This window comes from Phaseolus vulgaris, chromosome 4 (genome assembly GCF_000499845.2).
Source record: "Phaseolus vulgaris cultivar G19833 chromosome 4, P. vulgaris v2.0, whole genome shotgun sequence".
In the NCBI taxonomy this organism is placed as follows: Eukaryota; Viridiplantae; Streptophyta; class Magnoliopsida; order Fabales; family Fabaceae; genus Phaseolus; species Phaseolus vulgaris.
The window spans coordinates 42,242,040-42,260,023 of record NC_023756.2 but is presented as its reverse complement, the minus strand read 5'-3'; the positions used below and the strand labels follow the sequence as shown (position 1 = coordinate 42,260,023).

The 17,984-nt window shown below is 30.0% G+C and overlaps 2 protein-coding genes and 1 pseudogene across 2 annotated transcripts; 2 read left to right on the top strand and 1 right to left on the bottom strand.

The window, feature by feature from the left end:
* The first annotated feature begins 6,706 nt into the window (after positions 1-6,706).
* Positions 6,707-9,224, top strand: LOC137837727 (protein PSK SIMULATOR 1). The gene has a single exon (XM_068646832.1). The coding sequence runs from the start codon at positions 7,435-7,437 to the stop codon at positions 8,860-8,862; it is 1,428 nt and encodes a 475-aa protein (XP_068502933.1). The 5' UTR covers positions 6,707-7,434; the 3' UTR covers positions 8,863-9,224.
* A 5,125-nt stretch (positions 9,225-14,349) lies between these two features.
* Positions 14,350-14,934, top strand: LOC137838856 (uncharacterized mitochondrial protein AtMg00860-like). The gene has a single exon (XM_068648071.1). The coding sequence runs from the start codon at positions 14,350-14,352 to the stop codon at positions 14,932-14,934; it is 585 nt and encodes a 194-aa protein (XP_068504172.1).
* Positions 14,935-17,878: 2,944 nt separating this feature from the next.
* On the bottom strand, positions 17,879-17,984 carry LOC137838930 (small nucleolar RNA R71; annotated as a pseudogene).

Genomic DNA, 17,984 nt, shown 5'->3' with positions numbered 1-17,984 from the left:
CCAATTATTAAAACATATAATACATTAAATATAGTAATCTTAACAATGTTAATTGAAACTTTTATATTATAAAAAAAATGAACTACATAAGTCACTTAACTTCGATTTAGAAATTTGCTTTAATATACTCAAAAGTCTTATGCTGTCTAAAAATTAGCTCCAGTAATAATTTATAACTGTTTTCATTAATTGTACTATTTCAAAATAAAATTATAACAAAATCACCAAACACTAAATTAATTAAGTACCTTTATATAAGCAGAACACTAACATAATAATCATAGATAAAAATACGTAGCAGGAATGACATGTACACATAATGTGTGAGCACAGAGCAGTGGCATTATTAGGGCTAGAAAAAGAATTTACATAGGTCAACTTCATCATATGAATTGAAAACACCTTAAGAATTGTATTTTACTAGCACTGGGATTGAACAATTATTGAAGAAGATGCTGAAAAGTTTTTGATTAGTAAATTATAATATTGTACAGTTAATTCCCAACTAACTCTATAATGATAATGGTTAATTAATAAACCATTTTTGTTGTGTAGGTTGAAGAGACACTAATGAATGAAAATTCATTGAGCCGAAAGTGTGGTTGTAATGCTTAAAACCTTTCTGCATTGTGTATCAACATTAAGCAACAAGGATATGAATGCTTTTGGATAAATAATTTAATTTACAAGGGTTACATATCATACATTTTAACATAAAAATTATTCATGAAATGAATTAATTCCATGTAAGATTATTTTAACAATTTTTTTAATTTGAGGGTTAAATATGTTTTTCATCTTTAGTCCAAATTTTAGACTTTCCAAATTTTAGACTTTCTAAATACTTGTAGTAAGGAAATTGTTAAAATGAATCTTTGTCAAAACAAAATTATGTGACAAAAGTTTAAGTGTGGACTATGATGTTAAAATATTTCATAGTGACTTGTCGTTGACGTGGATGTTATAATATTATAATATAATATACACTGAAAATTACGTTTTTATGTAAAAAATAAAGATTTATTTCAATAGTTTTCTTACTACAAGTAATTAGGAGGTCTGAAGTTTAACTAAAGATAAAAAATAATTTTGAATTATAGTAAAAAAAGGAAAAATATTAAATTACATAATGATGGTAAACATAAAAGCTTTTATAAAAAAACGATTTAATTTTTAAATTTTTTTAATATGAAAAACTAAATTTCAATTCTAAACATGTATAACAATTACTCTTAATTCTTAAAATTAAATAATTTAAAGAATCTTTAAAAAAATGGTTTTTTGTTTATACTATTATCAAACATATGTCAATATTATTATTTAAGTCATAATTTTTTTTCATCTTCAAACTATTGCAATTAATTGAGGATTGCGTTTTCAAATACTTATTTAAAAATTTCTTAGTTTTTCAAGATCAAATACTACAATATCCCAAACATAAGTCAAAACTATCAGTCACTCATTTTTCAACTTTTATCAGTTTTTATTAATTTTATACCTAATATAATTAATAAGAAGAGAAATAAAAAAGATTTCAAGTGATTTTTTTAATATAATAGTTGTAATAAGTAATTTATTAAAAAAATCATTAAATAAAGACTAATTTTAGAAATAAAAAATAATTAGTCATTATATTACTAAATTAGATACTATCTTATAGACTACACAATTTATTAGTATTTAAAGTAGTTTCTATTAAAGTCCACTTTGTAATAATTATTAATAAATAAATTCTAAATTAGTATCTAATTTACTACCAATTAATTAGATTCTAAAGTTAGTAGTTAAAATTTTGATAACTAACCACATACTAATTTAGAAACTATCTATTAATAATAGAAATTACTTTAATAGAAATTACTTTATATACCAGTAAATTTTTAGTTTCTGAAATAGTATCTAATTTAATTAATATAGTGACTAATTCATCTCTAAAATTAGTTTATATATAATGATTTTCTTGTAGTGATGTTTTATCTTAAAAAAACAAATTTTATTAAACTAAGAGAAAATGAATGAAAAAAGAAAATTAAAACAACTCTTTTATTAACTCACTTCATATTCGGATACTAAAAGTGAGTTACTCAATAAATTCCGTCTAATAAGCTTTGCATGACATAAATATTAGAGACCTAATCAGGTTATATAATAAGGTCGTTTTACCTAAAAACAATAAAAACCTTTGGTGTCTCATCATTAATTTTTTAGTTAAGTAATTGAATTATTTTGGAAAATAATTTAGATAGTTATTTTTTTTCATTATAAATAATAGTATTTCAAGGATATTCCAACACTTCTAGATAAAAAATTCTTCGATCTTAACCTATGACTATTATATATATATATATAATATATATACATATATATATATAATATATATATCTTTTATACCTAATTAACATTTATGTATATAATCAATTTTTAATACTTGAGATTTTATTAACTTATTCATAAGTTAAAATAAATTAAAAAAAAGTTAATCGATAAAAGCCAAAAATAATTATATTATCTTCGTAAACAACAAAATCAATCAACATAATACTTAAATAAAAGGAAAAATTATTTTAAACACTAAATAAAAAGAAATTATTTTATAAAAACTCAATTAAAAATATCTAAACTCTTAAAATATTTAAATTTTAATTAAGTTTATCTTTTATATATAATATATGGTGCAATATATATCGCATCCTATTGTGTGATTGTGAATTTGAATAGCCACAATACAAATCCTATCTCTTCCCATTAATGCTGGTTTCTGTCACTTTACGTACGTGCTTTTCATTGCAAAATCTAAAAGCAAAACATCTACACTGTTATTCACTTATTATACACAGAAACCTCCAATATAGCTAAGATATATATATATATATATATATATATATATATAGGCATATAAATATAGTCATGTAATTTTTTTAATTAATTATAACTACTTAAGTATTTAATAATTTATATTTATTATATTTGTTACATAATTATAAGAATTTTCACTTTATAGATTGATATTGATACATTATCAGCAATAAGGTGGAGAAAAATGATACCAGAATTTTGGATATAAAATCCACAAAGTGCATAGAAGAAAATACGATTAAACGAATTTATTGCTGATTTTTTTTAAAGGAACTTATTCCACTATATGTTGGTTTGGTGCATCTTTTCTTTATTTTAAATTATCAAACTTAATTTTGATTTTTTTTCCAGATTTTGTAATACTAGATTATCATCAACAAAAATTTAAAAATTACATATAGAAAAACAAAATGTGTATTATATATTTGGTCAAACATTTGGTAACAGAAACCAAACTCATTTTTTTTCTTTTTGACATTTGATGAAACATGATTGGTAAATAGTGTTCTAAACTAACAATTAATTAAGGAACACACAATGATTGGCTTGCAATTTCTTCACAATTCAAACACATCCACACTCTTTCGAGAAAAAAAAAATCTTAATAATTAACAAGACCTAACATATATAAATGCATGCACTCATTATTTTTAGAAAAAAAAATTTATCAAGGTGAACTTGTTATGTTTCATACGTAATTGGTAATATTTGAAATTTAATTTAACTAATAATGTTTTGTACTATAATTTTAGTGTTATTAATTATAATATACCATTATATTTTAGGTGCGATCATGAAATGTTTCTAATGAAAACAAAATAAAATTGTTCAACACGAAGAAGACATAATTGAAAACTATTTTTTTTTCTAATTTTTATTTTATGTAATTTTATGATTAAATACAAGCTTATTATGTTTTAATTTAATCATTTGTTATTTTTGTGAATGTTAATTTCAAATATAAATATAAAATCTAAAAAATGTTTGTTTTTATTTCTCTATATTTTCAATACGTATAAAAAAGTAAATGAGATATATATAATTAACCATAGAAAAACATAGTACATAATGGTTCAAAAGAAAATAGAAAAAAAAAGTATTTCAAACCTCAAACAAATTAAAAAAAAGGTATTAGAGTTTAATTAGATAAGTCTTGTAACTCTAAACATCTGTATTTACATTAAGGTTTTTGATATTTAATAGCTTTATAATACAAACCTATACTTTAGAAATTAGTTAGAATTGTGGATGATGTGTTAGTTATTATATTTTTTACAATAAAGTTTGCTTTCACATTTATTGGTTTTATATATTTCATTTAAAAATTAAAAAAAAAAAATTTATTAATCAAATAATTACTTACTTACTCAATACTTTAATTATATAACACATAAAAAGATAAAAAATAAAAAATAAAAAAAACAAATATTAATATAAGTATTATAATTATTAATAAAATATTTATAATAGGACAAATAGTTAAAACTGAAAATCTAAAATAATATATAAAATTATATTTATCATCTAATAACTAAAAACAGCTACTCTACAACTACTTTTTAAAATAAAATATTTATATTATAATAAAATAATAATTTATTTAAATGTGTAATGGGTGTAAATGTATTATTACTCTATTTTTTTTTTATCAGGAGAATGAGACCAGGTACAATATATTATATTTAATGATGATTAAAATGTGAATAGAGTAGAAAGAAAACGTTAAATAGAAACCTTTTTTCCCCTGTTGTTGAGATCTTAACCAGTGATTTTATTTTATAGTAGATTGATTAAACATATGTGTGATCTCTGATTCCCCTTCATTGATCCCCACTCAAGAATAAATCCTGGCTTACACTTTTTGCGGGGATGGTCTGATATGGTCTGCTCATTCTTACTGTGACATTAATTTTATATGATTACTACATGTTTGTGTTTATGTCATTGCTTAATATATTTTTCATCAACATGTACTTGGTACTTCCTTTGCTTAGTCGGTAAAGAATCTAATCTTCCTAGATTTTGAAAAATGGACTGCTGGTTCATTGCACACACACAAAAAGACAGATTCAACTTCATCTTCTTTGTCTTTCAAACACTTATCTTGCATTCCTTGTGTGCTATTCAATACTCATTGACTAAGTTACCAAGGTGATCATAAAACTATTTATTTTGGACCACAATGGGATCATATAAGTAGCCATTCTTCACATCATGTGTTGTGTTTCCAACTTGCAGTCAACATATCATGATAATGCCAAAGATTGATTTGGAGGCTTCTTTTCCCCAAAATTTTCTTCAAGAAAAATGTATTTCTCTGGGATTTAGCACAGTTAATTTTCTTGTTCTTTCATTGCATATCCTCCTGCTTCTGGCCACTGGCTGCTTAGGAAAATAAACTCATATACATATTACATGCACTGTGCAACTGTTGCCTCTATCCCTTCAGACTATAGAGGGAAACTGGACATTCTTATAACATGATTTCAGAAAAATAAATGTGAGAAAAAATAGATGTAAGATGAAAACAAATGTATACAAAAGTAACTAAATTCATTTGGTTAGCTTTTTATATAAAATCAGGACCTGGGTTTGATTGACTTTTTGTTTCTTATAAACTTTTCTGTGATTGTTTTTAAACCTTGCATGAAAAAGAACCTTACTTTAATCTAATTTTGTATGCACCAAAATGAGCAAATAGCATGCTATCCCAATAATGTTCAGGTTCTTTTATTTTTACCATATATGTTCTTTGTCCCATGTGCAGAAGGGTGAGTGAATGGATAAAATAATAACTGGCATACCAGGCTGTCTTTCTTGGACTAGAAGGGAAAAATTATTGACCATATGCTAAAACAAAAAGATGAAAGGAATGCATGACCATGCTTTCTCTAAAGGAATTCATATCAATGCCAAATGGGCTCATAATGTCAGTTCATTTTCCAACAATTCAGCTTGGAAATCCTTCACTGCCCTTTCATTGGTTGGGTAAAAAGAAAAAGAAAAACTAACTCTGCAGATAATTTACTCTGATAACAAGTGAATAGCTTCTTTTCACCACCTTTCAGTGTGCCTTAACTCTAATGAACTGTATTTAAAAACACATTATAGATAGAAAATATTGGAAGTTTGATGAGTCCCAAATATTTGTATCAACCTGGCCAACTAACACAGTCTTCCCACTAGCCATGTGATGTGAATGAGTGAGGTAGTGGAGGATTTTTCTTTATATTTCCACCACCAAATATCTGCACTATGTGTATGCTATTCTGAATGTATCATTCTTTTAGGCGTACGCCACTATCTATGTGTTTTTATTGCTTCCTGACCCTCATTAACTATTCCAAGTCAAACTTGATCAATTATGCACACACTAAGCATTGCTTTCTGACAGTTGACATTACTTGTTTGCCATATAATAATTTCATCTATACAAACAGTGTTTCAAACGCAAAACATTCTAACATAAAACTTTTTTGGATGTCAAACTTTATACGCCAAATAACAAATAGTGAAGTTATAGTGGAATTTAAAGTGCATATACATTGGATATGTAATTATTTTCCATGATGGTTTCATAATATTGATAATAATAAACTCACTGCAATAGAATAACTTAGAGTGCTTGAGTATATATCAAGATACAAAATATCAGTCAACTGAATTAATGAGGGATCTTTGGACCAAGGAAGACTGAAATTATTTAGTCACAAAGTTGAGAGCATTCTATTGCTAATGATCATGTAGTCTTAAGAGATTACTGAACTGTCAAGTTTTCTTTTACTTTCTTTTTTTCCAATTTGTTTTGCTGAGAGTCTAGCTAGTGAGAGAAGAAAATTTTAATTAAGGCAGTTAATTAATCATAGGAAGGAAACAAACAAATCAATATGAACAAAAAATATAAAATTCCAAAAAAGAACGAGCCAATAATTACATGGCCCTCTCTCCTGATAAAATATAGCAGCATCTAAGAAAAAGTGTTTCTGTGCATCCAAACACAACAGAAAAGGCTTCTTTTACCAACTAAGAAATCAATAATACACCAGCCAGAAGCCTTTTCCAAACCCAAAAAAGCTAAATAAATATTCAAACCAAAGTGCATAAACCCCCATTCCCCACACCTTAAACACCTTCACAAAGCAAACAGCTTCATCATGAGTGAAGCTTCTACGCGCTTTTGGAGCGACTGAATCCTAACAAGAATTGACAATAAACCAACCCTCTGACGCCACAATCTACCACACTCAGCTACTACAAACTGCATGTGGGTCTAAACTTTAAATACTTTAACCACACTTAACCCTCACCCCTCTCTTTCTAATTACGTCTTCACCTCACACATTCTAATATCACAATCAACCTCATCCTTCTTTCTCTCTGTAGACTAACACCACCACACCACCAATCTATCAAATATTTTTCGCTTTCTCTTTCTTGCATATTCACAAACACATGGCGCTCACCACCTAGTTCAACCTCAAACCCACCGAAACCCACATACTCACCAAGAAAAAGCCACGACCCATTTCACCAAACTCAATCTCCTCCAACCCCATCAAACCAAAATCTAAATTTTCGATGGCACTTGAAACCTGGCTCATCAAGGTCAAAACGGCGCTGTCGCATAGCCTCACGAAGAAACCGTCGTTTTCCTCGTCGAAGCCAAAACACGTTGCCGTTTTGTCCTTCGAGATCGCGAACGTGATGTCGAAGCTCCTCCACCTCTGGCAGTCCCTCTCCGACGCCAACGTCGTTCGCCTCCGAAACGACGCCATCGCGCTAGAAGGCGTGCGCAAGCTCATCTCAAACGACGAGTCTTTTCTTCTAAGCCTCGCCGTAGCCGAGTTCGCCGACTCGCTCAGACTCGTCGCCGACTCGGTCTCCCGACTCAGCAACTACTGCCACGATCCTTCTCTCCGATCCTTCCACCGAATCTTCACCGAGTTCGCCAACTCGGGCCTCGACCCACGCGCGTGGACCCTCACCACCCCCAAAGACATCGAAACCAAACACAGAAAATTGCAACATTACGTGTCTCTCACGGCAACGCTCCACAAAGAAATCGACGCTCTCACGCTCCTCGAAAGCGCGTTTAAAAAAGCGCTTCTCAACGCTGACAACGCCGCCACCGAACACTCTTCCTGTCACAAAAAACTCAGCGATCTTCAGCAGAAGATATTCTGGCAGAAACAAGAGGTGAAGAACTTGAAGGAACGTTCCTTATGGAACAAAAACTTCGATGGGGTTGTTTTGTTGTTAGCAAGGTTCGTTTTCACTGTGTTAGCGCGGATCAAGGTTGTCTTCGGAATCGGACACAGTAGTGTTCCCTTTTTGTCACGTAGTTTGTCTTCCGTTTATCCCTCTGATCACCAAAACCCTATTTCTTCTTGCTCCTTTATTTCTGGGCCGTTAAAAAGCTCAAAACTTGATGAGGAAAACGAGGATTTGAGATATGGGTTTTTTGAGTCTAATTGCAAGGTGTTGAAGTTGAAGGGTGATGGTGATAGTGACACTCTGGGTGCTTCAGCTTTGGCCTTGCACTATGCAAACTTGGTGATGGTGTTGGAGAAGATGATAAAGTCACCCCAGTTGGTTGGGGTGGATGCTAGGGACGATTTGTATGGGATGCTACCAAGTAGCATAAGGTCATCTTTGAGGGCAAGATTGAGAGGGGTGGGGTTTTCTGCATGTGATGATCATGTGCTTGCTGGAGAATGGAGGGATGCATTGGGCAGGATTCTGGGGTGGTTGGCTCCATTGGCACATTACATGATCAAGTGGCACAGTGAAAGGAGCTATGAGCAGCAGAACTTGGTACCAAAAACCAATGTGTTGTTGTTGCAGACTTTGTTCTTTGCAAACAAGGAGAAGACAGAAGCTGCCATCACTGAGCTGCTTGTGGGGTTGAACTATGTTTGGAGGTTTGAGAGGGAAATGACAGCTAAGGCATTGTTTGAATGTACCAAATTTAATAATGGCTTCTTAAGCTTGCACAAGCCCAGCTAAGGAGAGACAAATGAGTTCCTTCTTTCTTCTTTCTTCTTTCTCTTTTTACTCTTCTTTTTTCAAACATCATGATCAAGGTTTTAAAAAATTTCTTACAGCATCAAAGATCATGATGAAACTATCATTTAAAACCTTGATCATGAACTTTCTCAAGTACCTTAACCAGGGTTCTAGTTTTGCCTCCTATGAATTCTATGGTGGTTGATTTTAGGTAGTTAATTAAGGTAAGTTCAGATCCTTTTAGGTTTGGTAATTTGTTTCTAACCTGGGTCTGTATATGTATGTAAATGGTATATTAATTTTGAGTGAAATCTCCAAGAAATGCAAGGCCTTCCATGATCATGTGGATATATTCCTGTCTATTGTCTGTGTCATAATTAATTTTATCATCAACTGCTACTTAGTGGGATTTAATCAATTTATTAATGGTCAATTTTGTGGCTCTACCACACACTCATCTCTATGGCCTTCATGTGGTGAGTAATAAACTACTGATATCTTTGATGGAGTTCATTTCATTAAACATTAATCAGATTACACTTTAATACTACACTCATAAAGAGTCATGTAATTAATAATAATCTACAAGATTAGGCAAGATTAGGCAATAGGTGGGGTGGGTTCATGTATCTTGTCTGGATTTTTATCTTGATCTGTAGTGCAATGTCTGTCTTACAAGATTTTTATCTTGATCTGTAGTGCAATGTCTGTCTTGCAATGTTTGTCGGATTTTTAGTTGACAGAGTACTAGGAAATTTGGTGTCGGAGTTTTGTATAAGGAGTTGTCTTTTTTTATTTTATTTATTTTTTTTGATAAAAAAAATAAAAATTAGACTATAGGTAATTCACTTGTTTAATTTTAATAAATGCTAAATAGTTTTACAATATCTAGTTTGAAATAGTTAATCTTTGAACAACTTTTAATGTAATTATTATAAAAGTGACAATTTTATCACTTTAAAGTTTATAATTGGATGACATTGTAATAACAATTTCAATATTAATCGATTTTAATTAAAATGTTCACTTATTTTACAAGTATGTGTTAATTGTTAATCACTATATATGCTTGGTAAGACATTAAAAAAAATTAGAGATATCAGTTTCAATATCAGCTAATTTCGGATTTAACAAAAAATGTATTTTTATAAATGTTAAATTTTATTAATCTAAATATTAAATTAATAATCATCATTTGGAACCCATGCACAATTCAACAACTTTTTTCTTCACTTTTTCAAATTTCACATTGATCCAAGATATTGATAATTAGAAGTCAAAACTTCTTCCCTAGCTTTTTTTTTATATATAGAAGAATATAGATAAAAGACTTAGGAATAAGTTAATATAAATATATCTTTTCTAATTTTTAATTGTTTTTCTTTATACAGTTATTTAATATTTTTTTTAATTCTTAATTTTTATTATTATTTGTTTTACATTATTTTTCTAAGTAGATCTATAATAAACATACTTTTATATATACTATTTAGATCTAAAATTTGATTATTTTTTTCAAGTATTCTCTTTCCTATGCTTTGCTGTAGCCAATAAGACAATGTTGTAACTCTTCTCTTTACCTATCACACATCCGAATTGATGAGTATTATACAAGGTAGGTTGGAGAAAACTGAACCCAATCTTTTTATTTTTAATTTTTAATAGCAAATAAAAAAAACTGTATTTATGATACTTAGGCCTCCATTTTTTGAGGCTCTCATTTTTTTTAATTTTAAAATTAACTAGCAAAAATACAAAACATATGTAACTTTCAAATAAATGTAATAATAAGATTGAGTTTAATTTTCCCATACCTACCTTATAACACTCTTGAAGTGGACATTGGGATATCCGATAGGAAATTGTGAATATCAGAACATAAATTTATTGGCTAGAAAAGACATTTTGTTCAGAGCCAAATCAAACCACTCAAACAATGATAGTGATTTTACAAGACCTTCTTTATGATCAAAGATAGAACTAAGGCAATAGAAAGAAAATATTTTTGTAGCATTCGTCTCAGAATTTTCCTTTTTGTTAGAATTTATATAGTGTTTTCCCTTCTTTTTGTCATGAGTGTTCTTGTTCTGAATTCTTGGAGCATTCATTGCTTTTGTTCTATTATTACCAAGTTGATGAATACATACTTTTTCTTCTGCTATATATGTTGGATCTAATACTTCTAATTACTTATGGCTTAAATATATTTTATATAATGAAATTAATTTTACCTCATAGTTCAAATTTTAGAGCTATTAATACTTGTAGTAAAAAAAATATTAATGAAATTAATTTTACCTCATAGTTCAAATTTTAGAGCTATTAATACTTGTAGTAAAAAAAATATTAAAATAAATCTATATTAATATTTTTTTTTTACGTAACAAGTAAATTTTCAGTGTGGATTATACAATATTACGAAAATAATGAAATAGAAACCAATTGTAAAGACAAAATATAATTAGTTTCTATATTGACTAAATTAAAAACTATTTTAGAGATTAAAAAAATTATTGATTTCTAAATTAGTTTTTATCATTGATAAATAGTTTTTAAATTGGTATCTAATTAGTTACTAATGTTTTAACAACCAATTATTTAGATTCTAAATTTGGTAGGAAAAAACTTGGTATCTAATTAGATTTATCAATAATAAAAACTAATTTAGAAATCAATAATTTTTTTAGTCCCTAATCTCTAATTTAATCATTATAACAACTAATTATTGTTTGTCTCTAAAGATAAATCAACATTAAATATTGTAGCAACTTAATTAAAATTTGAAATCGACTTATCATATTATAAAAATTGACAAAAACTCATCTAATAATTTTCTTACTACAACTACTCAAAAAATAAGTATAAAGTTTACACTAACAATAAAAATCAATATAAATTTCGCATAAAGTACAAAGATAAAAAAACATATATATTTAATCCATTATTTATTTATCACAAGTTAATTAAAATGAAAAGGTTATAAATGACCAAAGGGTGCAATAATCTTCTTAATGCATCTGGGTTCTAGTAAATTATTTGATTGAATTAAGAAAAACATCAAAAGAGTACAAAATCCATTTTTTTCCCTCAACTTCTTGGTAACCATTGTTATTTTTTTTAATTTGCTTTTCACTCTTTTGATCTTTTTCTTCTTTTGTGGATCTTCCTTTGAGTAGCAGACACAGCTCACAGGTTTGCAAATAACAAGTGGTCCAATTAGTTCAAGTTTCCAATGAATGTTACCCCCTTTTCAAAATTTATAACTCTTAGACCCTACACTGAACATCATTAACCAAGCAACTATTTGTATTTCTTTATTGTGAAACTCACCAAGAAAAAGAAAGAAAAGATCAAACCCCCACCTTATGAACCCTATCATCATTTAAAATAAACCATGTTCTTTCTCTTTAGTCACTCTTGAGTAGTTAATCAAAATAAAGATAGGCACATGACTCTATTCAAAGTTTCACCATTCTCATTTTCTTTGGAAGGGCAATTAGGTGTCTTGAGATCTATGTGAAGAGCTTCTCAAGGCATTTTGACCATTGTTGCCCCCATTTGGTAGTGACAGGGTGATTCAAGTGGGCCAAAACTTGATTGGGTTTACATGCATATGAAATTGCAATTAACTTCAACTCTCCACTCCCAAGCAAGTCCAAATAATTGCAGAATCCAAGTTGCAGGCCCTTTTCATCTCGATACCATCAACCCACAACTTGACTATGTTTAACCTAAAACTTCATATCAACTCACATTTTGCAACCAATTTGTTTCACCCTGCATCTTTGTAAACACTATGCACTCCTTGTTTGTAGCACAACCATAGAAGTCACAACCATTTGCACAAACTGTGGGAAACATGTTTCACTGTGTTTTTTTTTAACTACAAACATGTTTTACTTGGTTTGCATAAGGGTGAAATTTTTCTTCATATGGTTTTGCTTTTATTTGAAGAAAAAGAAACAAGATGAATCCCAGATCAGATACACAAAGGGTATTTTTATAGCCTAAAGATGGTAAAACTTCTAGATGATATTAATTAAAACCTATAATAAAATATGACTTTCTTTAAAATTATAAAAGATAGGGAAGGATATTAATACAGAATTAGTATCAAATATAAAACGTATAATCTTCAATATTCTGCATTATTATCTAACTATATTCTACATTAAACTATAAAAGAGACTCTGTGTTCAACGTGTTCGATGGTTGAATAGAATGGGGTTATGTTTGTAAATAATGGCTGATAAATTTGTTGGGAATAGCTAATTATTAACTAAGTTAATTTATTGAATTAAGATATTGATTGCATGATTTTAAAAAAACTCATAAAAAAAAATAAGTATCTCAATATAATGTCACTTAATAACAAATATAATTTAAGAAAAAAAATTTACCACAACTATTTGTTGAAAGAAATATTTAAAAATTCTTAAAAACAGTTTGATCATTGTTATTAAAAAATTATATATTACATGAGTTTTGTTGAAAATTTTAAATCTTAGCACAAAACACATCACTAAAATCAGTAAATAATATAAAAGTTTTTTATCTAACGATAAATTTTGAGTTATGAGTTTAAGATCCAAATAAATATGATAGAAGGTCTAAAATAACAAGGTCCATTAGAAATAGAGAAAAACCCTTAAGGTTTAGAGATTTTATCTAGAGACAATGAGTTGTCACTTTTGAGTAGGAAGGATATATTTTTGTTATGTTTTATGTTACAAAGAGTATAACTGTCTCTAATACACCAACTAGCTAAAACAATATAATGGGTTTTGGATAGTGAAGAGGTAGAGAATGATATTATAGTAATTTTTCCTTATCTTGGTTAAGTTCTTCTCATAGTTTTTCTTTTCCCTTTGCGTTTCTTCCCTCTCCTATCACTCAACGAAACATTTTGGTGCTTTCATTGAGCCCTCTACATGCCTCCCAAACCAACCAAGGATATGGAGGATACCCTCCAAGCCATCCTTGACAATTTAGCCAACCTTCAAGCTCAACTACACACCACACAAGAAAACCAGGAGGACTGTTACTTTGCTCTTCAAAAAGATATGACATTCTAACAACTTGCTTTGGAATCCAAACACGATACACTCACACATATCCTCATTGGCCTTTTTCCCACCTTGTCCTCACAAACCACCACACTTCTTCCCTATATGATGTGTCCACTTCTCCTTTTAATCAATTTTCTATGGATGTCACTTCCTCTATCCCATCCCCGGTTGGGAACAACAATCCCACTGTTTATACTACTACAACAACTACAACCATTCCACCCTTTTCTTCTTCTTCTTCTTCTTCTTCTTCTTCTTCTTCTATACAACCACAAAAAAATACAACTATCTTTCTTTGATGGCACTGACCCCTTAGACTGATTATTCCAAGCTAACCAATTTTTTATATTGTATAATATTCCTTGGGATTCTCGTTTAAGTATGACCACCTTTTACATGTGAGGTGATGCACTTACTAATGCCCCCAACCACTTTTCAAAGTCTCATGAATGATATTTTTAAGGAATTTCTTAGAAAATTTGTATTGCTTTTCTTTGATGACATATTAGTATATAGTCCTTCTTGGAAGAACCATTTGTTACATCTTGAATTGGTTCTTCAATTGCTGCAAAAGCACCAGTTATGTGCAAAGCTGTCAAAATGCTCTTTTGGTCTCCAACAAGTGGATTATCTTGGTCACACAGTTTCAGGACAGGGAGTAGCAATGGATAAAGCCAAGGTACAAGCAGTTTTACAGTGGCCAGTTCCACAAAATCTTAAACAACTTAAAGGATTCCTAGGCTTGATTGGGTATTATAGAAAATTTATCAAGTCCTATGCAGTAATTGTTGCTGCTTTAACAAATCTTCTGAAGAAGGACATATTTTTTTGGGGTCCAGATGCTGAGACAACCTTCTCCAAGCTCAAATCTGCAATTACACAAGCACCAGTTTTAGCCTTGCCAGAGTTTTCAAAACCTTTCACTCTAGAAATTGATGCTTCAGGAGTTGGTATCAGTATTGTTTTGAGTCTAAGATCACCATCCCATTGCTTATTTTTCTAAAAAGCTAACGTATAGGATGCAAAGACAGTCAGCTTATACAAGGGAGTTCTTTGCTATCACGGAGGCTATTGCAAATTTTAGACATTATGTTCTTGGCCACATGTTCATTATACAGACATATCAGAAGAGTTTAAAATCACTCACTGATCAAGTTGTCCACACACCAGAACAACAAAAATGGTTACCTAAGTTGATAGGTTACGATTTCACCATTGAGTATAAACCTGGAAAAGATAATGTGGTTGTTGATTCGCTTTCTCGCTCCTTTATGATGGCAATATCTCAGCTCAAACTCCAACTAATTCCAGAATTACAGGAAGTTATTGCCCAAGATACATAGTTAAGTGCAATTATACAATTGTGTCTACAAAACAGGCCTCCCAATCCTCATTATTCAGTTCGGGATCAGTTACTGTATTGGAAAGGCAGATTGGTTTTACCTAAAGGACATACAACCTTGAAATTAAGCACTGCATACCACCCACAAACAGATTGTCAATCAGAGGCATTGAACAAATGCATTGAGAAGTATCTACGGTGCTTTACCTTTGAAAATCCGAAGGAATGGTCTAAACTATTACCATGGGCAGAATTTTGGTTCAATTCCTCCTTCCATCACAGCACGGGCATAACACCCTTCAAAGCAGTATACAGTAGAGAACCTCCATAACTAATTAAATATACCATCAACAACCAAGATCCCACTAATGTGCAGGAACTACTTGTTCAAAGGGATGTCACACTCAACAAACTCAAGACAAATTTACAAAAGGCACAACAACACATGAAGAAAGTGGTGGATAAAAGAAGAAAACTAGTGCAGTTTGAAATTGGTGATATGGTGATAAATGCCAATGTTTAATTTTTATGATTGAGAAAATTGAACACTTTGGAACTTAATTGTTGCTTAATGTAAGAAAATTACCCTAATCTGAGAATTATTGAATCTGATTATATATTTTGAACCAAGAAACAAATGAAGAAATTTAATCTCAATTTTTGTGTAAATTGCAGATGAATATGAAGCATTGAAAGAATGTATTCAAGCTAGCATTGAAAGAAAGAAAGCGAAAACTTAATTGGATCACAAGAAGATTTAGCTCAAGCTAGAGGATTTATCTCAAGCTAAAACTGTCCAGAGTTGATTAAAGGTGCAGTACTATTCTAGCCCAGGCTAGAATTGTTAGCTCAAGCTAAAATTGTCCAAAGTTGATTAAAGGTGCAGTACTGATCTAGCCCAGGCTAGAATCGCTAGCTCAAGCTAAAAATGCACCGAAAGATCTAACTTAAGCTAAATTGGCTAGCTTGAGCTAAAGTTGATTATATAAATTTTGAAACACAACTCAAAAGGAGGCGGTGGAAAAAGATTGTATTTTTATAGAGAGAGATTAGTGAGAGAAGAAGAAGAAACCTTTGTTCTTAGGAGAAGAACTTGCTCAGATCAGCTCTTCTTATGCAATCCAGATCAAGAATGAAGATTGGTGGAGTTGTCATGAATGGCTAAGTTCTTTCTAACTTGGGATTGAATGTAATTTACCTTGATCAAATGTATTCTTGGTGATATATATATATATATATATATATATATATATATATATATATATATAATTCTCTTTTCTATTTGTTCTTGGTATTTTCGTTTTATGCTTATTTTGATTCTGTCTGATCAATAGAGTCTTGATTTTGATCCGTAAATTTAACTGGAAAGTACCTTTAAGGATCTAAAATAGACAAAAATACTTGATAACTTGTAATGCTAGGAAGAGATTCCAGGTTATTGATTGCATCATAATTATGCTCCTAAAGCTGGATGATTTGTTAAATATATGAGGAATCAGTGTTTGAGAAATTATCTTATGAATTTCATCTGTGAGGAATCAAGGTGAATGACTTTAAATTAAGCATCAAGAATAAGTAGTTTTGAGTCTTATATATTGTATTATTCCAAAATACCGATGATTGAGATAAACGCAATTCAATCCCAAGTATCTTTCTCTATATTTGATAAGTTAGTTTTGTTTTTGGTTGAATCAAACCCTAAATCTTTGAGTTACTTGTGAAATCTTTAATTTGGTTATGAAAATGTTCTAAAAATTATTTTCTATACTTAATGAGTTTTATAACAGAACATCTTAATTATAATTGTTCCTTGTTGGTTCGACATTCGTACTTTAAAGAGTACTATATTACAATTGATTTGGTACACTTGCCGATAAAAATATCAACAAGTTTTTGGCGTCGTTGCCGGGGAACAATTTCTTTTAAGAATTTATGAAGTATAACTCATTGAGTATTGTGAATATTTTGTTTTCTTTGTGAATATAAACTTGTTTAGATCTTATTCTTTTATCCTATGTTAATCCTTACTTGAGTTGTCTTAGATACATGTTATTAAGAGGATAGGTTCCTGAAGATCAATTGGAATTTGATCCAGAAATTGAGAAGACAGATAGAAAAAATCAGAGCAAGAAGAGGGAAGAAAAGAAAAAGCAAGGACAAACAAAAGGAGAATTTTCCAACACTCTCAACTCACACAATCAAACAGAGTTCCAAATGGCTGATAATAGACAAAATCCACCTAGAAGGACATTAGGAGACTATGCTATGCAACAAGGACCGAGGCATTTCTCCAGCATAGCCATACCTCCTGCCACCAAATCATTAGAAATGAATCCAACTTTTCTTAGCTTAATCAACACTCATCAATTCCTTGGAATGGATCATGAAGACCCTTATACTCATTTATCCACATTCTATGAGTTGGTTGGGACCATGGGCTTCGAGGAAAATGATATTGAATTTGTTTATTTGCGTCTATTTCCTTTTTCACTTGCATGAAAAGCAAAAGAATGGTTAAAGTCGCATCCAAACCAGAGTCTAAGTAGCTGGAATGATGTAGAAGAGAAATTCCTACATAGATTCTTCCCACTCTCTCGATATATCAAGGCTAAGTCTGATATCTCCACATTCAGGCAAGAGTCAGATGAACCTTTTTGTGAAGCTTGGGAACGTTTTAAAGTGATGTTAAAAATATGTCCTAATCATGGCTT